At 43.0% G+C, this 22,590-nt stretch overlaps 1 protein-coding gene across 5 annotated transcripts in view; it reads left to right on the top strand.

The window, feature by feature from the left end:
- LOC138945608 (filamin-A-like) overlaps positions 1-22,590 on the top strand; it is a 175,176-nt gene that overhangs the window by 96,748 nt on the left and 55,838 nt on the right. For 3 of the 5 annotated variants that reach the window (XM_070317058.1, XM_070317059.1, XM_070317061.1), the window contains 8 exons: positions 1,513-1,686; positions 2,120-2,266; positions 3,812-4,033; positions 4,596-4,769; positions 6,211-6,375; positions 19,894-19,977; positions 20,481-20,618; positions 21,909-22,082. In XM_070317058.1, the coding sequence (XP_070173159.1) occupies positions 1,513-1,686; positions 2,120-2,266; positions 3,812-4,033; positions 4,596-4,769; positions 6,211-6,375; positions 19,894-19,977; positions 20,481-20,618; positions 21,909-22,082 (1,278 nt within the window). The remainder of the gene's footprint in view (positions 1-1,512; positions 1,687-2,119; positions 2,267-3,811; positions 4,034-4,595; positions 4,770-6,210; positions 6,376-19,893; positions 19,978-20,480; positions 20,619-21,908; positions 22,083-22,590) is intronic. The other 2 variants (XM_070317060.1, XM_070317062.1) reach the window with 1 other exon arrangement.

Below are 22,590 nucleotides of genomic sequence, written 5' to 3'. Positions count from 1 at the left end.
AAAGTCCAGAATGTTTGTCTGACGCTGCTCAGAACTGGCACACTTCTCCACTGTACACTCCAATTTGGAGATCATATCACAGACATCGCTGCACTTTGCCTGCAAGTAGCTATGTAGGGTATTGGCAGCAACACGCGCTTCTGTGGCAGTGGGCGCCATCTTTAGACGGTCACTTCAAAAACAGTGGAGCGAGATATTTCCCATAAACATTCTTTGATGAAGAATTGAGTACACAACAAGCGTAAAGGCAAATCGTCAAAAAAGAGAAAAGCATGCCCAATCTTTTGTACGCAGTCATGTGTCCTAGAAATTGGATCTGAAGTCTTACCGACGGATTGTAATAGTGAAAACACAGCGGCGGTGGCTGTTCCGTGCACCTCCTGCTGTTTGTTCAGAGTTCGCTCATCACACGATGTGCACTTGTGTTTGTGTATTTTTGTGTATTTTTGTCTTTGGAGACAATTATTGACATCAGTTTGTTGTAGCCTTGTGACTTTTAGAGACAAAACGGCTCTGGGGCGATGAAAACGTGTTTGTTAAAAGAGGGGTTCGTTATGCAAATGAGTTCAAAAGGTTCGATGTAGCCGGAAAGTAACAAGTAAGAAATAGAAGGCTGTCTGCCAGGTAATCAATGGCAGTTTGTTAAAAGAGGGATTTCTTTATACCCAGGTTCGTTATAGCTGGATTCCACTGTAAATTTAAAAAAGATGTGCACATCCCTTTTTGATCTTGAACTGAACACTGATTGTGACCCTATTAATTGCATTTTCTTTTGGTTTGTTATTGTATTATTGTAGTGAGCTTGTTCTTGAATGACAAAAGGAGAATGCATGCATATTTGTACACACACACACATGCGCGCACTCGCTCACGCACACACGCACACACACACACACACACACACACACACACACACACACACACACACACACACACACACACACACACATGCACACACACATGCACAAATGCACAGACACAAGTCTCTCTCTCTTTCTCTGTTTATCTTAATCTAAGTAAACAAGCCATTTAACAAGTTCTATGGTCTATTTCTTCTTCTTCGTTCATGGGCTTAGACTCCCACGTTCACTCATGTTTTTAGCACGAGTGGATTTTTACGTGTATGACCGTTTTTACCCCGCCCTTTAGGCAGCCATACGCCGCTTTCGGAGGAAGCATGCTGGGTATTTTCGTGTTTCTATAACCCACCGAACTCTGACATGGATTACAGGATCTTTTCCGTGCGCACTTGGTCTTGTGCTTGCGTGTGCACACGAAGGGAGTTAAGTCACCAGCAGGTCTGCACATAAGTTGACCTGGGAGATCGGAAAAATCTCCACTCTTAACCCACCAGGCGGCAGCGACAGGGATTCGAACTCACGACCTCCCGATTAGGAGGCCGACGTCTTACCACCACGCCACTGCGCCCGTCTATTGATAACAATCATCTTCTTACATAACCTTTATGCTCATGAGAAACATTCAAAGGAATAATTATTCCCTTTTTTGCAGTGGACACCTCACTTGCCGGCCAAGGAACGTTGGAAGCTGACGTGAAAAGTCGCAATGGGAAAATTCCCTGTCAGGTGCGAGAAGTCGGTGGAGGTCGTGTGGAGGTGACCTTCACCCCTCGTGATGTCAACACTCATACCGCCAATGTCACCTTCAATGGTGTACCTTTGCCAGGTTTGTTTCATTTTTCTTGCTCTAGCATTCTGTCTATATTAGTTTCTCACTTTTATTTTGGTTACTTTATTCGCTGCCTGCAGTTGTTGGTTTTTTGTCTGATACTCTGTTCCCGATCTTGTGTGTTTTTCTGGTGATCTGTGGTGTTGATGTGCCAAAATTACTCTCGTGATATCTTGAACAGTTTTCGACAGTGACAACTAGAAAACACATGTGACATTGTTCAGTGTGAAAAGCAAACACCTGATTGTGGTTGATCAAGATCGTGAATCGCGCTAACATTCGTAGATGTTGTCTTCGGTTTGAATATTTCCAACAGTTTATGTACTTCAACCCCCAACCCCCACCTCCTTGCTAAAGGCAGATGGTCTACAGCAATAAACCATTCGTATTCGTATTCTGGTGTTGATGTCTGATTGTTTTCATTGCTCAGGAGCTCCATATCATGTGGACGTGATAGACAGTAGCAGCGTCAGTATCAGCGGCGAGGGACTGCAGGCTGCTAAAGTTTATCGTGAATCCTGGTTCAACCTTGACCTTCACGGCATGGACGCTGCCGATCTGGATGTTGCAATCACAGGTATGTGTAGATCTTTTTTCAAAAGAAATGTAAGTCTTTGTGTGACGTACTTGATTTTAGTCATGGTGTAGATTCTTGCTCGTTGGAGTACAGAATTATCATGGAATGTAGGTTTTCTTCTTCTTCTGTGTTCATGGGCTGAAACTCCCATGTACACTTGTGTTTTTTGCACGAGAGTGTTTTTACGTGTATGACCGTTTTTATCCCGCCATTCAGGCTGCTGTATGCCGCTTTCGGGGGAATGGATTGTTAGTGATCTTGGTACCAGTTAGTGTAAGACTAATACAAAATAAGAAGCTATCAAAGTTGTTGTTTGAAGCACTAAGAATGTTTGTCTGTCAATAGAAGACAGAGAAGGGGAGAGTGGAGGGGGGGGGGGGAAGAGGTTTCCCAGAAATAATTCACATTGTGACAGTGTCCCTTCTACCTACTCCACCCCTTACAAATTACAGTTCAGACCATTTCATGCATTTTCTGCTTTTTCAATAGACGAATTCCAAAAATAACTGTCGGGTTTGCATTGGTTGTGAAAGAGTGAATGCCCTTGCTTTTTACCCGGACAAACACTGGAGGGGCCAGTCACTGGCGAGGGGTGTGTTTGAACACATGGACAGGAGCACTATTAGGTATTTGTCAGAGTAAAAGCAAGTGTAGTCACTCTTTCAAAAACCATTCAAACCCGACAGAGTTATTTCTGAAAATCGTCTATTTCAGAACCTTTGGGTCGCAGAACATGAATCTTATACATTCAGATGGATTAACTTGTTCTCCATTCACCAGCTCCCTATTCATCCTCTCTTTCCTAAATTTCAGAACCTTCGGGTGCAGAACATAATCTTTTACTTTCAGACGGATTCTCTTGTTCTTCATTCACCAGTAACCTAAATCCCCCCAAAGCGGCCAATGGCTGCCTAAATTATTATTATTATTATTAATATTGTGATCATTTTTATGCGCCTAATCTAGATATAGCCCTAGGCGCTTACATATTAATTTCTGCCATTTGAAATGGAATTTTGTACAGACAGACAGACAAACAGACATTTTTTACACACAATATATAACGCATTCACATCGGCCAGTAAAGCTCAGTAGCCTATTAGGCGAGCATTCACCTTTCACGGCCTTTATTCCAAGTCAAACGGGTATTTGGTGGACATTTTTATCTATGCCTATACAATTTTGCCAGGAAAGACCCTTTTGTCAATCGTGGGATCTTTAACGTGCACACCCCAATGTAGTGTACACGAAGGGACCTCGGTTTTTCGTCTCATCCGAAAGACTAGCACTTGAACCCACCACCTAGGTTAGGAAAGGGGGGAGAAAATTGCGGCCTGACCCAGGGTCGAACACGCAACCTCTCGCTTCCGAGCGCAAGTGCGTTACCACTCGGCCACCCAGTGGTGCGTGGTGTGTATGGCAGGGTAAAAACGGCCACCCAATGGCAGGGTAAAAACGGTAATGCATGTAAAAAGCGTGGGAGTATCAGCCCATGAATGAAGAAGAAACCAGCAACCTATTCATCGTCTGTTTCCCAAATTTCAGGACCATCGGGCTCCAGAGTACCGTGTGGCATAAATCGCAAGGGTCACATCTCTCGTGTAGAGTTCACTCCCATGGAGCCAGGGGCGCACAACATCGACGTCACTTTCGCAGGAACGCGGGTCCAGGGCGGCCCTTTCACGTGCCAGGCCTATGACCCGACCAGGGTCAGGATCACCGATGTGGATCGTACCATGAAGAAGGAGAGAGAAATTGGATTCACGAGTAAGTGGAGATGTGGAGAGTTTTGGTTTTGGTTTGAAGTCTGGCTGAATATAGAGAGGAGGATGGATAGATGAACTCAGATGCATGTATGCACATATGCATGCACGCTCACATGTACATGTATGCATGTGTGCGACATTCGTGAATGTCAAATCATTTGTGGGCACACACACAACCACTCACACATACATGCGTGCAGGCACACACACACTTGCGCACACACGCACATGCACACACACACACACACACACACACACACACACACACACACACACTCATAGTCATACACACACACACACTTGCATAAGTCATACACACACACACACTTGCATAAGTCATACACACACACACTCTTAGTCAAACACACCATACACACAAAGACATGTGAACGCACGCACGCACACACACACGCACGCACGCACACTCACACACACACACACACACACACACACACACACACACACACACACACACACACTCGGTCATACACACCACGCACCCACACGCTCCGCCTAATTTCATTCCATTTCTCATGAATGATAATAATGATTGTGCTGTGCAGTTGACACGTCCAAGGCAGGTGTGGGTGATCTAGACGCAGTAGTCACTCACCACGGTCAGCGATTGCATACTGAGAGAGAATCGCTGGGGGACGGAAAATACCGCTACACATTCATGCCCCCTGAGACCGGACACTATGAAGTGAAGGCTACATTCAACGGGGAAACTATTCCAGGTTAGAAAGTTTGTCTCGTGAAGGCTAGAATGAAAAACCCAAGAAAGGTAGGTTGTTGGAACGTTTGTTATTGACAAAACAATACATTCACAAATGTATTATTTTTGTCAATAACAAGTGTTCCAATAACGTGTGTGTGTTATTTTTGTCAATAACAAATGTTCCAACAACCTACCTTTCTTGGTTTTTTTATTCTGAACTTTGGAACGTTGGCAGTCTCTTTGTTTTTGGATTTAGTGAAGGCTAGCTTCAACCCGGAAACTATTCCAGGTTAGAAAGTTTGTCTCTGTTTGTTAGTGAGATATTGAATAAGCAACTACAGGTGTGAAGAACTATAACAAGATAACAATGAAAATGTACTCGCCAAAAACAAACACCAAAAGGAACAAGAGGCGAAGCCTTCAAGGCTCACGTAAGAAATCGACAAACAGTAACACAAACTCAATCACTCCGTCACACACACACACACACACACACAGTAAGCATAGGTGAAACTGTGCAAGAAAGCGAGACCCTGGATCTGCCAACTAGTCTCGGCCCGCTCACAATAACAATGACTGAGACTTTCAGTAATTCCTTTGCGTGACGTCTAACCCTCTTACGTCATAATGTGACGTCTTTTATCACACACGTCAAACACTTTGGACCGAGACGTAATCTTCTTATGCGAGCTTTATCCATAGACTCGGAAATGTTAAAGTTTCTATCACACACACACACACACACACACACGCACGCACGCACGCACGCACGCACAGACAGACAAAGTTTATCATCGCATAGGCTACACTTACGTGAGCCAAAAAGGCTGGTGAGTACATTGTTATTGTTATCTTGTTAGTGGAATGGTTGATAGTCTTCTGTTGTCTGAAGGAAACTTTCTTCTGTTTCACAGCTACCTGATTTACATGAAATGTTGCAGTGTAGAATAGAGTGGTTTAGGTGTGCCTATTTATCAGCCTGAATGTTCACCTGTGTGCATCTATGTGTTTCTCAGTTGCAGTTCTCTGATGCACATGTTTGACTTTTCTTTTTAAGCTGTTTTCATTATGATCAGTGTTGGGGTTAATGCTTCAAATCTGGACACTTCCAAGTTTTAGTGTTATTTATTATTTATTTTCTTGCACCCACCAATATAACAGTTGATTTCACTTTGTGTTTCCAGACGTGAGATTTTCACATGTATTAGCTTGGTATTCTCAAACCTCCAGACACATTCTTGAGTTTAGATTGCACCATTTTGCAAATTTTGTCAAAATATTTCCAGGCGTGAGATTTTCACATTAATCGGCTTGGTATTCTCGAAGCTCCAGAGACCATTCTTGAGTTCAGATTGCACAATTTTGCAAATTTTGTCCAAATGTTTTGGTCAAGCTTTTTATTTATTTTATTTTTATTTTTTTACAATTTCATGTTCTCATGCCTGCTTTGCTCTGTCCAGGATGCCCACTGATTGTGAACGTGGAGGATGAAACGCCTCACTTCATCACCATCAGTTTCCGCGGCACAGAGCCCATCAACACTCGCAGCGATGGCAAGAACTTCTTCATGCTTCACACCGCCGGACAGAAAATCGACACTGAGCAGCTGGACGTCAACATTGAAGGTTGCCATGGAAACTGCTGGCAGCCAGCCAATCGTAGCCTTTGCCTGTACATGAATTATGCATGGGGGCCATGGTGGTTGAATAAAGGAATGAGAGAATGCGTAGGGCGAGGAAGTTCACTGCTTGTAATGATGACGAAGTCCAGGGTTGAAGTATTAGTTCTTCGGATAGTACTTTTCACCAAAAATGTAGGAAGGACAGAGGTTCCTGTACTTTCGTAGTCACTGAGTTAGGGTTTTATCAGGGCTACAACCATGCTTGCGACCTTTTTTGTTTACCATGGAAAGCTGCATCTAATACTGTATCTAACTAAATTTGCTCACTCCAAAAGGAGGAAAGTAACTTCGTTTGGCACACACACTAAACAAATGGAAAACATGACTTCAACAGAAAGCGTATACAAAATTTACAGTATGTTGTTCTGACTTGGATAAGCCAAAACAATATTCAGTCAATAATAATGTCAGAATGAAATAACACTTTCTTCTCATGAGAAAAATTAAATTACATATTCTTACTCCAACTCACATATATAGCACTAGATGAATAGCCGGCTTCGCCGGGAAGAAGTAGAGCCGAATACCCGGCTTCGTCGGGTACCCGGCTTACGCGATTGATGCCACATGAAGGAAGGGAGATAAACGCGCAAAACACTGGAGAAGAAAAGGAAGAGTTACTGGGAATGGATGTACAGAAAAACCATAAAAACCAAAATCAGTTCAGCGCTGCGCGTTGAGAGCACGTGTTGAAAATTTTCATCGACCAGATTGTGTGCGGGGTCTACCTGAATATGCCCACCAAATGTGAAGCAGATCCATCGAGAACTTTGGCCGTTCATCGCGAAGTGACAGACAGACACACACAAGCCGTATATAGATATAGATGTGAGATCATGTCAATGCTAACTATGTGAGTTGGGTAAGTATATTATCAAATGAAAATTTATTATTGAAATTTTTGATCAGATTACATATTCTTACTCCAACTCACATAGTTAGCATTGACACGATCTCACATGCTATATATGTGAGTTGGGTAAGTATATTAATCAAATGAAAATTTATTATTGAAATGTTTGAATAAATGAGATTTTCTGTGAATGTGAGGTGAACACAGGTGCATTTATAGCCGACATGCATGGTTGGAGCTCTGATAGCAAGTTGATACTGATGCACTCTTTTCTGCAACGTGAGGGCAGTCATTATTTTCTGTTTCTTTCCTCAGTACCAATGCTTTAAATTCTCTGCTGCACTGTATTCACTCATTGGACTAAGATTGGACAAGAAAGATTTGCAGTCTTTTATACTTTTAAATTAAGTTCTTCATCTGCGGAATTTTTGTAGCTCACAGAAATGCACACTCAGTTTTGGTTTTGGCAAGTTTTTTTTCTGGAATACTTTTTGTGCTTGCCCTTGAGTAGCTGTAAGATTCTGTGATGGCTTATATAAATTCTGGAGGATGTAATTTTGGTGCTATAAAGAACCGACGCGCTCACAAAACAAAACGAACACTAGAATTGGAAAATTAATTAAAGTTTATTGTGAATATGGTCATACTTGTCGATGTCATAGTAATTCGGAATCAGCTCATAATATCAATATATAAAAGGCTAACATAAATCTATGGAGAGGCTAAGTAACCTATATAGGAGCGTGGCGGAAAAACTAATCTAAGTTTAGAAAGCGAATTAAAGCTAAAATGTGAAGTAGAAAGAACTAGTTTAGTGAGAGTGCAGAACAGTAGAGTGTGAAGCGTGGAGCATGGAGCGAGAAGCGCGGAGCGGTGAGCGAGAAGCGCGGAGCGGTGGAAACTGATAGAAAAGAAAAAACTAAACTTAGAATTCGAAACATCAAACTAAACATCAAAGATGGCCTAAAAACATAAACATCAAAGGTGTCCTAAAAACATAAACATCAAAGATGGACGACAAAATGGCGGCCGAAACAAGATGGCGGCAAATCAATAAAAAATCACCAAGACAAAAATATGTTAGAAAAACCCTACATAGAATAAACGTAGGACACAGAAACGGAAAGAAGACAAAGAAACGGACAGAAGACACAGAGACGGAAAGAAGACAAAGAAACGGAAAGAAGACACAGAAACGGAAAGAAGACAAAGAAACGGACAGAAGACACAGAGACGGAAAGAAGACACAGAAACGGACAGAAGACAAAGAAACGGACAGAAGACACAGAAACGGACAGAAGACAAGGAAACGGACAGAAGACACAGAAACGGACAGAAGACAAAGATTCAAAACGAAAATTACACGAATTCGGTAAATAAAAGAAACATAGTCAGAAATGGATACTCGCCTTTGACAGCATCAATAATCTAAAAACAGACTCAAGGCGAGCAACTGAACCTGAACTACAAAATAACTTAAAAACAAAACTGGAGGCTGGCAGAAAACACTGGGCCCCGGAACAGAGCAAAAAAATCTATCCATCCTAAAACATCTTGTTCCGTGAACGGCTTCCCAGTAAGTGACGACGAATACAGGCTATCCACCACAGAGGTGAACTAAAAATACTGCGCGTTACTACAATATTACTGTTGCAAAACATGCGTCCCGTGCTCTCCGGGGAAAACTCCATAGGCTGTCCAGCGTGAGCCATACAGGCACATGAAATTAATATCAGAAAAACGCCGGCCACACTACCTTGTTTATAAATTAGTTCGTTACAATATTTAACGTCATTAAAACAAAACAAAGTTCGTACCAGGACGCTCATACTTAAAAAAGAAAACTAGAAGATAAAGAGCGAGCTAGACCCGCACGCGAACCTACAGAGGTGGCTGCAAAATGGGAACAAATAGGGACAAAAGTGAAATAAGATAATAAAAGTGAAAGAACAAAAAGGGAAAGCCACCACCACGGAAAGTCGCATGCGAGTCAAGCTAGAAGCAAGACTAAAAAACACAAGCAAAACAAAAAGAATCTAAATACACAGAAGGCTCCTTAGCAGGGGCATTCACATTCCCCCCTCGAAGACATCTTAGTCTTTACAAAAGTCGACATAAAAAAAATCAACAAAAATCATCGAATACATACGTGGTTCAAAAACAAAATCCGAGACATTACAGAATCCTTTTGGCATTATCCAAAACGTAGCTGTTCAAAACGCACTCTCATACGTGGTTCAAAATACAAAAATCCGAAACGTTACAGAATCCTTTTGGCATTATCCAAAACGTAGCTGTTCGAAACGCACTCTCTATGAGTCTCAATCTAAAAAATCACACGTGTTCTTTCAACAAATGTAACATCATATTTCGTCGGTCCGTCACTGTCAACATACCGTGTCAACATTATTCTTGCACCTTTACATAACCCGCAACTCAGTATAAAAGACTGTAGTCGCAACCTACAAAATACAAAAGAAAAACATCTTCAGTCGTCTTAATCATAAGCACAGGCATCCGCACGCGGGAAGGACTAAACAAAACCGATTCATTAAGCGCTTGCCTCTGTCAAGAGCTTTCGTTCCAAAATGCGGAACCAAAAACATATATATATACAAAATGGAGAGAAACCACACACTCACAAAAAATATTTGCATTAAGACGAAATTTTCTCCCCAAATCAAAACAGCGCCACCTGTCAAAAAGGCGAACGGATTACGTCAGACCAAAACATGCACAAACGGTCTGTCGAAAACAGTAAAGTTCACTGGGAAAGTCATTGAGTGTCCGGGTCTGCCTTCACCAGCACGGTCAGCTTAGCGATGGGGCGCCAGTAGTAGAAAGTGGAATGGCTCGTCTTCGAGGTGACCTTGACAGTCTTCAGCTTGCAGGTTCGCACGAGTCCATCGTCGCTGGGGCGAACCTCCGTCACGAGTCCAAGAGGCCAATCTGCTCTGCATACGGCTTCGTCACGTAGCACGACGACATCTCCGACAGCAACGTTTCGTTGGGGAAGAAGCCACTTTCTTCTTCGTCGTGGTCGTCTTCGTTGTGGTCTTCTTTGTACTAGTCTTCTTTGTACTGGTCTTCTTCGTCGTGGTCTTCTTCGTCGTTGTCTTCTTCGTTGTGGTCTTCTTCGTACTAGTCTTCTTCGTAGTGGTCTTCTTCGTAGTGGTCTTCTTCGTAGTGGTCTTCTTCGTAGTGGTCTTCTCAAAATCCTTTCCATGGCATGGAGGGGGTCGGAGATGCTGGGTTCGGCGAGTGTCGTGCGGTATACGGAAGCGACTGATTCACCTTCGTACTCGCTGAGACAATGTTCTGTTAGAGACACGTGCATCACGTCATGGACAGACTGTTTTGGCGACACTTGTCCCAGTATGGTCCAACCCAACGGTGTGAGAACGGCGTATGGGTCTCCCTTGATGACTCTCTCTGGCATGAATAGCTCTGCATGATCGTAGCCAATCAACAACCCGGGAGTGCAGCCTTCGAGCAATGGGGGAATCTCGCTGGCAATATGACTCAAATGCTTGATGTTACGAGCGGTCTCTGATGTTGGTATGTTCTCAGTGTCATTGGTGAGATGGTCCGTCGTGTAGAGCGTTTTCAGGTTGTGGGAAACATTGGAGTTGAGGGCCTTGACACACAATCCGGTCACTCTCTGACATTCGATATGAGTGTTCTGAGAAGTCATAGTGTTCAGCCTCAATGACGCTGGCTCAGAATGAGTGTTCAGCTTGTCACTCAAAGATTCAGTAACGAAGGAGATGCAAGACATGGTGTCAAGCAGCGCGTATGTCGTATGCTCTACCGTGGGATTCTCTTTCGTTGAAACTCTGACCGGAACAATCATGGTAGCTCTGACTGGTCTGTCTGACTTGTTGGTCGTCGCGAATGCTGATCCAGAGGCAGAAACACGGGCATCTTGACTGAGACAGACAAACCTTGAAGAATCTGGCGGTCCCCGTGCATTCCGTTGCTGATTGGGAATCTTCTTCCTGTAGCTAGGCGCTCCATGCAGCATAGTGAGATGTGGGCCTTGGCACTTGTCACATATCGCCCTAATAGTGCAGTCTACACTTCTATGGCCAGTCTTTCTGGCACAGGAGAAGCACAAGGACGTTTCGTACATGAAGTGTTTCCTGTCCTCAACGGGAATCTCATCGAACCTCTGGCATCTGAGTAGAGGATGAGAAGAAGAGCTGGTCGGAAAACGAACGGTACAAAAGGGACAGACTTCGTCGCAGTTCGTACTCAGGACAGTTTTAGCGTGGTGCTGACATCTGTCACACTCTTGACATGCAGATGTAGTAGAACAATCCGTACTGTACGATGTTTTCTTGGGGACTGCTGAACTGGCGGTCTGTGAGGTGGAAGAGGTGGCAGATTTGCTGGAGGAGAAAAGGGGCTCGCAAAGGATGTCTGCCTCTGTCTTGATGAAAGCTGACAGCTCCTCAAAGGTAGGGTAGCGTTTCTTCTCGTTCTTGGTCTTGTTTACTTTCCGCACCCAGTTTCTCACCAACCAATCTGGAAGCTTGGTCATGAGTGTCTTGTGATAGGCTTGGTCTTCCAGATTCTGTAGCTGGCCTATCACTCGGCTCGCCACAAGGCATTGTCCAAGAAAGTCCGAGAAGGCGCGGAGGGCTTGTCCATCTTTGGGTTTGATTACCGGCCATGCATCTAGTTTCTCTCGGAAGGCTCTGGCAACGACGAAAGAACTGCCGAATCTTTCCTCCAGCGTCTGAAGGGCCTGCTGATAGGCCTGGGCATCCCTGATCAGAAAGAGTCCCTTGACCGCATCCTTCGCCGGACCGTCCAAGTACTTCTCCAAGTAGAGGAGCTTTTCCTCTGCAGAAACGCCCTGCCGCTCAATCAAAAGCGTGAATGAGGACCTCCAGAGAGGGTACGTCAAAGGATCTCCTGAAAACGTAGTGGGCTCCTGCGTCGGTAACCTGTTGATCAGGAGAGCCTCAGCTAGAGTACGAGCTAGGGCAGAACCCTCGGAGAGCGCTGGCTGGCCTTGCATCTGAGGAAGGTACGCATCTTGCCCGTAGTAGACGTCTGAAGGGCTCGTGACCGGAGCCTCTTGAAAACCATGCTGTGTGTAGTCAGTGTCAGGAGCAAAGCTTGCAGCGTGGTCATATTGCTGCGTTTGCATGGGAGGATGCATGACAGAAGGCCCATATGCAAAGCTTGGCACATAGGTCGGAGACTCTCGGGAGGTCATGGCAGGAAAAGGACCAGGGAAAGGCCCGGGAAAAGGTCTCGCTGATGGATTGAGGGATTTGTGAGGGAAACGGGAAGGCGCGTAGATCTGGCGAGGATGATCTTCGTGGCTTGGAATCTCAGCTTTGACAAACTGAGGCCGAAAGGAGGTCGCGAATTGGCCTCCGACTCTCGTCGTCATTGTGGTGGCTGTAGTCATCGTCGTAGTGGTAGGAGCCGTGGCTGTGACCGCTGCTGGAAGTGGGTGAAAAGCGGAGACAGGTTGAGCAAGGGTCCTGGAGATGCCTCGAAGAGTGTCGCGGATATCCTCGACGGCCGACTGGAGATGCGAAGGGGCATAAGCCCTGACCTCCGTGGGCTGCTGAAGTGGCGGGAGTCCAGGCTTGGCTGCCGCAGGCTGATGTTGCCCAGAGACGAGGGTGTTGGCTGCTGGCTGGTGACGCGGGCGGGCGTAGGTGTCGGCTGTCGCAGGCTTATATGTATCTTGTGTGTGCTGTGTGTGCCTATCATACCCTACCGCCACATCTCCTATGCTCTCTATGTGTGTACCTACATGCAGGGTGCTGTGAGTACCTAGGTACCTATCAATGGGGCTGTCACGAGGTAGCTGAGGCATGAATCTTTCTCTAGCCCTTTGCTGGTCTTCTATGTCAGTTTTAAGGATCTTAAAAACTTCATGCTCTTCTTGCATCTTGCCTTCTCTCTCCACCCTCTCTAGTGCAGCCTTAACTTCCTTTTCCTTTTTCTTCCAAGCTAACCTTTCATCTTGAGCTTCTCTCTCCAACTCTCTTTCAAACTCTGCCTTCTTCTCTGCCGCCAAAGCTTTGGACCTAGAAGCCTTCTCCTCTAAAAGCAAAAGAGTCTCTTCTTGTCTGGCCCTTTCATCTGCGACCATTTGCTGAGACCTAAATCTCGCTGCACTAACCGCCAAAGAAGCATCTAGAGAAACCTCTCTAGCACCTCCAGAAGCGACTGTGGAAGTCAAGTCTGAGCTGGAGGCGTACGGGTCTAACTTGGGAAAGAGACTGCGGTATTGTTCTTTGAGTGTCTCCGTTTGCATGTGCATATCGCTCAAATCCTCTTCTATAGCTACATCACTTTCAGCCACTTGACAAAGCCTCGAGTTCGCTACATTAAGCTCGTTTAGGCGCTCACAGAGGGTTATTTTTTGAGCTTTAAGGACTCTCCTTAGGTCTGGTGTTTCCCTAAAGGCTGTGCACAACTCGCTGATCGTATTCTTATGAGCTCGGCTTAGGGCCCAGTACTTGTCTGACAGTTCCCTCACCTCAGCATTAAGTCTAGCCCTAACAATGGCGGGGCCTCTTTCTTCTCTACTTCGTTGAGCGAGATGCTCTGCACTTGCAGCCTGTTGAGAAGGCTCAGTACCTAAACCTTCCTGTCTAGGAGAATGTTCAGCTTGAGGGGGAATGTTATCTGAATTCAAAGTGTCTTGGGTCTGAGAGGGTTCAACTAGAGGCTCGCCCTGAGCGCCATCATGGTCGCCTTCATTCTTACGACCATCAGTGTCCGAAGCAAAATGTTCATCCCTTTCTAACTTCAAAGTGTAAGGGGATAGCTCGGCACTCTCATGAGAAGGTAATCTCTCATCCATACTTTAAGTCAAGTGAAAACGTAGAGGTTAACAAAGACTTGCGAAATATAAAGAAACAAAATTCAAAACGGCACACCTCGGGTCACTCACTAGAGGGGAAGAAAATACGAAGTACGAAGTGTGCAATGCTATGGTCAACAAACCTAAAATAATGCCTAAGTTGCTCTGCTCTGGGCCCGACAAAATAAATTAAAATATTGTTCGCTAGATACGAAACACAGTTCCTTTAAGACAAAAGGTTCATGATCTCTTCACAAGATTCGTAAGGATAAGAAGTTCAAAAGTCAGTGGCCCTAATCACAGGCCTACAAAAGTTCATAAAGTTCTTTGTCGAAAACAATCCAAAATGTTCCAAAAAATATCAAAGTTTCCACTGTGCTTGCCCTTGAGTAGCTGTAAGATTCTGTGATGGCTTATATAAATTCTGGAGGATGTAATTTTGGTGCTATAAAGAACCGACGCGCTCACAAAACAAAACGAACACTAGAATTGGAAAATTAATTAAAGTTTATTGTGAATATGGTCATACTTGTCGATGTCATAGTAATTCGGAATCAGCTCATAATATCAATATATAAAAGGCTAAACATAAATCTATGGAGAGGCTAAGTAACCTATATCGGAGCGTGGCGGAAAAACTAATCTAAGTTTAGAAAGTGAATTAAAGCTAAAATGTGAAGTAGAAAGGACTAGCTTAGTGAGAGTGCAGAACAGTAGAGTGTGAAGCGTGGAGCATGGAGCGAGAAGCGCGGAGCGGTGAGCGAGAAGCGCGGAGCGGTGGAAACTGATAGAAAAGAAAAAACTAAACTTAGAATTCGAAACATCAAACTAAACATCAAAGATGGCCTAAAAACATAAACATCAAAGGTGTCCTAAAAACATAAACATCAAAGATGGACGACAAAATGGCGGCCGAAACAAGATGGCGGCAAATCAATAAAAAATCACCAAGACAAAAATATGTTAGAAAAACCCTACATAGAATAAACGTAGGACACAGAAACGGAAAGAAGACAAAGAAACGGACAGAAGACACAGAGACGGAAAGAAGACAAAGAAACGGAAAGAAGACACAGAAACGGAAAGAAGACAAAGAAACGGACAGAAGACAAAGAAACGGACAGAAGACACAGAAACGGACAGAAGACACAGAAACGGACAGAAGACAAAGAAACGGACAGAAGACACAGAAACGGACAGAAGACACAGAAACGGACAGAAGACAAAGATTCAAAACGAAAATTAATTTTCCAATTCTAGTGTTCGTTTTGTTTTGTGAGCGCGTCGGTTCTTTATAGCACCAAAATTACATCCTCCAGAATTTATATAAGCCATCACAGAATCTTACAGCTACTCAAGGGCAAGCACACTTTTTGTAGAAAAAAATAATGCCAACATTTGTTTTCCCCAAAAAAACCTGTGCACTAAAATTCTTATTTCCTTTTGTCATGTTCATGGATTGACCAGCCTGCACATTATTTAGTGGTCTCCACAGATCTAGACAACTGGCTTTGTACAACCAGCAAAAATCAAATTTTTGTAGATTAAAAATATGTGGCACAATACTTGCAAATGCATGGGTATCTTAACTGAATAATAGTGCAGGGATGTCGGATTTTTTTTCAGCAAGTTTGCCGTATGAAAATTAAAGTCAGTAGGCAATTCTGGGACAGTTTTAGGCAGGCCTTGGTGTCACCGTTTTCCCACTGTGAAAAAGTTTGGCAATTTTGCTGAAACGACTGCAAATTAAGTTATTGAGGATTTGATTCAGTTTCGGTCTTTTGCCAACTGCCAACCCCAAACAACAGCCTTTGAAAATGACCAAAAACCTCTGCAAAACTGCATGGTTAAGAAGCTAGATAAATCCGATTGACGTTGTACAGTGGAACCCCCCTTTTAAGACCCCCAATTTAAGACTTCCTCCCTTTTAAGACCCTGTTTTCTAAGACCTTCTGTTCATATCCTCTGTATGATTAACCCCATTTAAAGATTCCCTCCTTTTTAAGACCTGATTTTCTCAGATTTTTGGATGTCTTAAAAGGGGGGTTCCACTGTAATAGGTTGATACTTTCCTCCATGTATCTTCACGAGTCCAAAACACCCTTCTTTTTTTCGTAGCTGTGAAAGAACAGTCAATGTTTTGACAGTCGTCTGAATCAGCTAGTATACCATTTAAATAGAAAGAAAACACACCAGTAACCAGGTTAGGTACTTTCATATCAATATTTTGGCATGTAACCGCCTTCTTCAGTATACCATTGACATATTTTGAGAATTTCAAATTCTTGTGAATGCATGTGGATGTTATGGCATTGTTGATGACACACAAAGGGTACCCGTTTAATGTTGTATTATTAGCTAGTCTACCTAAACTGACAATGCTTTGGTTGAGGACAACACACTCACTATTTTTCAATTATTCTGTGCATGGAACTCTTCAGGTCAAAGCTGTGTGAGCTCGCTGATAATTATTTATCCGATGTTTAACTGATTGTGCATCTGGTTTACATGGAATTGGGTTGATGAATTTTCCCATACCTTCCCAGATGATTTCCCGGATGATTATTGTTTTTCCTTTTTATTTATTTTTTTTAACTTTTTTTTTTATCTAATTTTTCCCAGATCATTATTTTAATTTTTAAATTTTTTACATTTAAACAAGATCCCAGTTGAATATTCTTTTGTTGTTGTTTATTCTGGTTCCATTAAGGCATGTAGGGCTTCTATCTGTCTCTCACACGCACCAAAACCTTTCAATCACCCTGGGGAAGGCATTGCTTGAAGTACGTGTATATAGATGATGTGATTGCAGATGTATGCATGAAAACTGATCTTTTGATTCTCTTGTTTCAGCCTAATTGATGGCTGTCACAGATCATACATGTAGAATTCTGTTGCTTTAGTGATAGTGCATTAGCATGGGTGGGATTCTTCCGGTATATGCCGGAAATCTGTATTCGATTATGGCCTTTTTTTTCTTTTTCTTTTTTCTCCAGGATTCATGCCATTTTTTAGTCCCACCCATGCCAAGTGTAGGGAGAAGAAATAAAGCAATACAAGAGGATTCAAACTTTCTCATTTGGTTAATTGTTTGCTTTGATTTGGAATGGGGGGGGGGGGGGGGGGGCAAATTATAAGGTACCTTATTTTTAATGTTTCTTGTTTTTCTACAGTAATGTTGAAAGAGTGAATACCACTTGGGCAGCCAAGTTGATTTTTTGTGGCTGTGATGGTTTTGAGCTTAATAATTAATTGTTATTCTTTCAAAAAGTGCATATTTTAGGAGCAAAAGTTTACTTCGCTATACAGACTGGTACCTCTGTCTAACGACTTTGGAAATGTAACCAAAAGGTGCTTGTAATATTGAGGGGTTTGTAGCCAGCAAGTAAAGTTAAATAATTTCATAGCGATTTTGTAACCTTACATGTGTTGACCATTGTAGTTGTTGCAAACTTCTTTTCAGAATAAAGTAAAGATCTGGTTAAAGCTCCAGAGACCATTCTTGAGTTCAGATTGCACAATTTGCCAATTTTGTCAAAATATTTCCAGGCATGAGATTTTTACATTTATTGGCTTGGTATTCTCAAAGCTCCAGAGACCACTCTTGAGATCAGATTGCACAATTTTGCAAAGTTTTATTTGGACAAAATAAAGTAATGAGCTAAAATAGACTTGAAAAACTGTGGCTGTCCACCATTTGCAAGCGACTGGTTCTGAGAAGATTTCAACACATTTTTGTGTACCGAACTCGACTGGAATTGAAGTTAAAAGTAAACCCAAATCTTGAGATTTTTTTTCTTCAGAAAAGTTGATATTATAAGTCCACTGATGGTTAGTCTTAAGTTAAGTCGGAACAGAGAGGGGGACATAATATAGAGGTAAGAAATATAGGGGAAAATAATCCATCATAGAAAAAGTGGGTCGTAATATGGAAGGTGCCGTAAAATAGAGGGGTGGTAAGGGGAGGTACCATGTGATTGTACCTCTACTATGAATAGATCCAAGTTGTTTTAACACTGAAAAGTCAGATTTGGCCGATAGTCCTTTGGGTCATCAACAACAAGTTTCTTACCGATTTTGAATGACAAACATTCTTTTTTTGTATTAGGCTTGTATTTCTTTTATCAGTATTGTCAAATTTTAAAGCTTTGCATGTCTTGAAGAAAGCGTTGCATTTATTTTTAATTTTTGCAGGTGAAAATGTTGTGAAATGACATCACATGTTGTGTGTTAAGTTTGAGCTGAGCTGTTCTCTGCATGTTGTGTACATGTTGCTATTGCATGATCGGTGATTTTTTTAAGCTGTGATCACGGTGTATGTATTACCCTCACAGTGATTTGATGTTGTCTCATTGAATGTTCTTGTTTTTCACCTTTGGCAAGCGTTCAGAATTTGATCTTGTATTTCTGAGAGTTTGCAGTGCCTTTTTATGTGTTTCAGATTGTGGAATAACGAAGAATGTGTCTCTCAGCCTTATTTTTTTAATTTTTGATAAATGAGTTATACAGTAGATCTAAGTAACTTTAAGATTTCACTTTAATGATTTGTGTAACTGTTTAACACAGTTTAGAAAAACATAAAAACAATTCTGTGAATGATCTTGAATTAATTTACAAAAGTGTTTATTTTTTTACAAGTCCAAAGTCCCAATCTACATAACTAATGCATATCTGCTACTTATGGAATTCAAACCATTTCAGCTGTAAGTACTGTTCAGTGGAACCCCCCTTTTAAGACACCCCGGGCGGGGATGTAGGTCAGTCGGTAGCGCACTGGATTTGTATCCAGTTGGCCGCTGTCAGCGTGAGTTCGTCCCCACGTTCGGCGAGAGATTTATTTCTCAGAGTCAACTTTGTGTGCAGACTCTCCTCGGTGTCCGAACACCCCCGTGTGTACACGCAAGCACAAGACCAAGTGTGCACGAAAAAGACCCTGTAATCCATGTCAGAGTTCGGTGGGTTATAGAAACACGAAAATACCAAGCATGCTTCCTCCGAAAAAGGCGTATGGCTGCCTAAATGGCGGGGTAAAAAACGGTCATACACGTAAAATTCCACTCGTGCAAAAAACACGAGTGTACGTGGGAGTTTCAGCCCATGAACGCAGAAGAAGAAGAAAAGGTAGGGAGTCTTAAAATAGAGGTAAATTTGCAGACTCTATGAAGAGAACATCTTTTGAAAACAAGGTTTGAAAATGGAGGAAGTCTTAAAATAGGGGTGTCTTCTTCTTCTGCATTCGTGGGCTGAAACTCCCACGTACACATGTTTTAGCACGAGTGGAATTTTTACGTGTATGACCGTTTTTACCCCGCCATTTAGGCAGCCATACGCCGCTTTCGGAGGAAGCATGCTGGGTATTTTCGTGTTTCTATAACCCACCGAACTCTGACATGGATTACAGGATCTTTTTCGTGCGCACTTGGTCTTGTGCTTGCGTGTACACACGAAGGGGGATAAGTCACTAAGCAGGTCTGCACATAAGTTGACCTGGGAGATCGGAAAAATCTCCACACTTAACCCACCAGGCGACCGCGGCCGGGATTCAAACACTCGACCTTCCGATTAAGAGGCCGACGTCTTACCACCCCGCCACAGCGCCCGTCCCCCTACCTTTTAAGACGTGATTTTGTCAGATTTTGGAGGTCTTCAAAAGGGAGTTTGACTGAACAGCAATTTTCTAAGTGAGCCTATTGGGCATGCATCGTTACACCTTTATGTCTGTTTTGTTGTGTGTTGCTAATGATGTGCGTAATTTGTGTCTTGTTGATCAGCCCCCACGGGGGAACAGCTGGACGCCCACCTCATCCAGAACACAGACGGGGACTATAAGGTGGAGTGGACCCCTAAGGAGCCAGGTGTGTCTTGTTTTTCTTCTTTTTCTGTTGTGCACTATTTTCTGCGAAGTATGGGGGGAGGGGGGGGGGGGTGGGGAGGTTGTTACAGTGAATGACAATAACATTTTGCGTTTCGAAGTTAGTAGAGATTGTTTTGGATATTAGGATTTGAAACTTGTCTGAAGAATTTATGTTCAATGAGTTTGTATGTAAATCTTTGTGAGGTGAGAAATAGTGTGTGTGTGTGTGTGTGTTTGCATGTGTGTGTGTGTGTGTGTGTGTGTGTGTGTTTGCATGCATATGTGTGAGTGTGAGTGTGTGTGTGTCTTTGCGCACATGTGTGTGTATGTGTGCTTGCGTGTGTGTGTGTTTGTGTGCGCCTACATTCATTGGTGTGTGTGTGTGCATGCATGCATGTGTGCTTGTGTGTGTGTGTATGAGTTACAAAGCAACAAACAAAAAGGTTTCAGATTGCTATTATTCCTCCATGGACAGTAATGCTAGAAAGTGTGTGTGTTTTGCAGGCCGTCACTCGGTGGACGTGCTGTTCGCTGGCCAGCGGGTGAAGGGAGCTCCCTTCTACATCGAGGTGTTTGACGTCACCAAGATCCGTGTCGACAACTTCTACAATGGAAACGTTGGGGAACAGGCAGGATTTTCTGGTAGGTTGAGTCATAGTGTGGACGACCTCACTTTGAAGAGACCAATTCCGGAAGTAACTTTTGCTGCAGAATAAAAGATTGCAAACAAACCGGCGTGACAAAATAGGCCAATCACTATTGAGTTGCGTGTCTTACATGTGCTCGGGACAACATGTAGCAACACGCCTCATCAGTCACGCGGGTTTGTTTGCCCTTTTTTTTTCGCAGCAAAAGTTATTTCCGAACATCGACTATCTCAAGGTTACTTTGAGGTCATGCATCATCTTACCTTCCCCGTATCACTTTTTATTTGTTTATTCTGTTGGCAGTTGTTGTACCTAGACAATGGCAATATCTGAGAAGAAAACGGATTTGCCTGGTAGGTTCACCGATGACGTGCAAGATCTAGCTCTAGTATGAAGGTCAGAGGTCATCTGATGACTTTCCTCCCCGCAATCGTTTTTTTGAGCCGTTCTTGCTACAAAACAATCGAGGGTTGAATTTTATTGACAAGGTTTGGTCATATCTAAGAAACAAATAGGTGTAAGCGCTCTGAAGATACACCACAGTTGTAGGTGAGAGTGATGAAGATACACCACAGCTGTCGGTGAGAGTGATGAAGATACACCACAGCTGTCGGTGAGAGTGATGAAGATACACCACAGCTGTAGGTGAGAGTGATGAAGATACACCACAGCTGTAGGTGAGAGTGATGAAGATACACCACAGTTGTAGGTAAGAGTGATGAAGATACACCACAGCTGTAGGTGAGAGTGATGAAGATACACCACAGCTGTAGGTGAGAGTGATGAAGATACACCACAGTTGTAGGTGAGAGTGATGAAGATACACCACAGCTGTAGGTGAGAGTGATGAAGATACACCACAGTTGTAGGTGAGAGTGATGAAGATACACCACAGCTGTCGGTGAGAGTGATGAAGATACACCACAGCTGTCGGTGAGAGTGATGCGGAACCATTGTCCTGGCACCCTTGAGAATTAAAAACATTAAAATGAACAAACAACTTTCATCCTCGAAGTTTTAGTGACATTGGTCAAATTTCAAGGGTACACCAGAGTCCAAAATACACTCAAGAACTGGTTATTTTATAGACTTCAAAAACCACGCCTTTAATTTTTGTGTGGATTTCATTTGTTTTAAGCTTAAAAGAAAAGGTTGTTTTGTAGAATTCAAAAACCACGACTTCAAATTTTCTTTGGATTTCATTTGTTTTAAGCTTTAAAAAAAATGACTCAGTAAATTCATCCTTTCCCTGCAAGCATTTCATAACTCTGAAAATCTATTGCAGTGGACACAACGCGAGCAGGCAAGTGCGAGCAGACTGTGCGAGTGGTCAGTCCGTCAGGACGCAACATCCCAGTGGACATCCGCGAGGTGTCATCTGGCTACAACGTCACTTACATCCCCAACGAGAGCGGACAACATCGCGTCTTCCTCACCTACAACAGTCTTGAGCTACCAGGTGGGTGAAGGTGTCTCTGTCTTGTATTGTGCGTCTGTACAGGTATACTGTAAAGAGAGATCTTTCACTTGAGCCAGAAAGGTAACAAACTTGCATCGGGTCTTGGATAGCAATAACCAACCAACAAATCTCATTTGAGCCTGAAAGGGAACTGTCTTTAGCACCAAATCATTCACCAAATTGGAAAGTGTCATCAGCCTTCTCTGTCACAGTCTAGGTTTTATGAGAAAAATTGGACACGCTGAAAGTATGTGATACTGTGTTTGGATCCGCTTATAATTGTAAGCATATGCTTGAATACAGAATCTAAATGGTAATACAGTGTATTGTACATATGTCACAATATCAAAATTGAATACAATTTTGTGTGAACCAAGTATATGAGATAGTACCAGAAGTAGGTAGGTCGAAAGTGGTTGAGACCACATTGTGTAGCAATTCCTTATGTCACAGTTTGATGATTTTGACCTCCTGTGGGTTGGCTGAAGCTACAACTTTTGGCTTGAAA

This window comes from Littorina saxatilis, linkage group LG13 (genome assembly GCF_037325665.1).
Source record: "Littorina saxatilis isolate snail1 linkage group LG13, US_GU_Lsax_2.0, whole genome shotgun sequence".
In the NCBI taxonomy this organism is placed as follows: domain Eukaryota; kingdom Metazoa; phylum Mollusca; class Gastropoda; order Littorinimorpha; family Littorinidae; genus Littorina; species Littorina saxatilis.
Note: the sequence above shows the minus strand (reverse complement) of the source record. Positions and strands in the feature narration are given on the sequence as shown.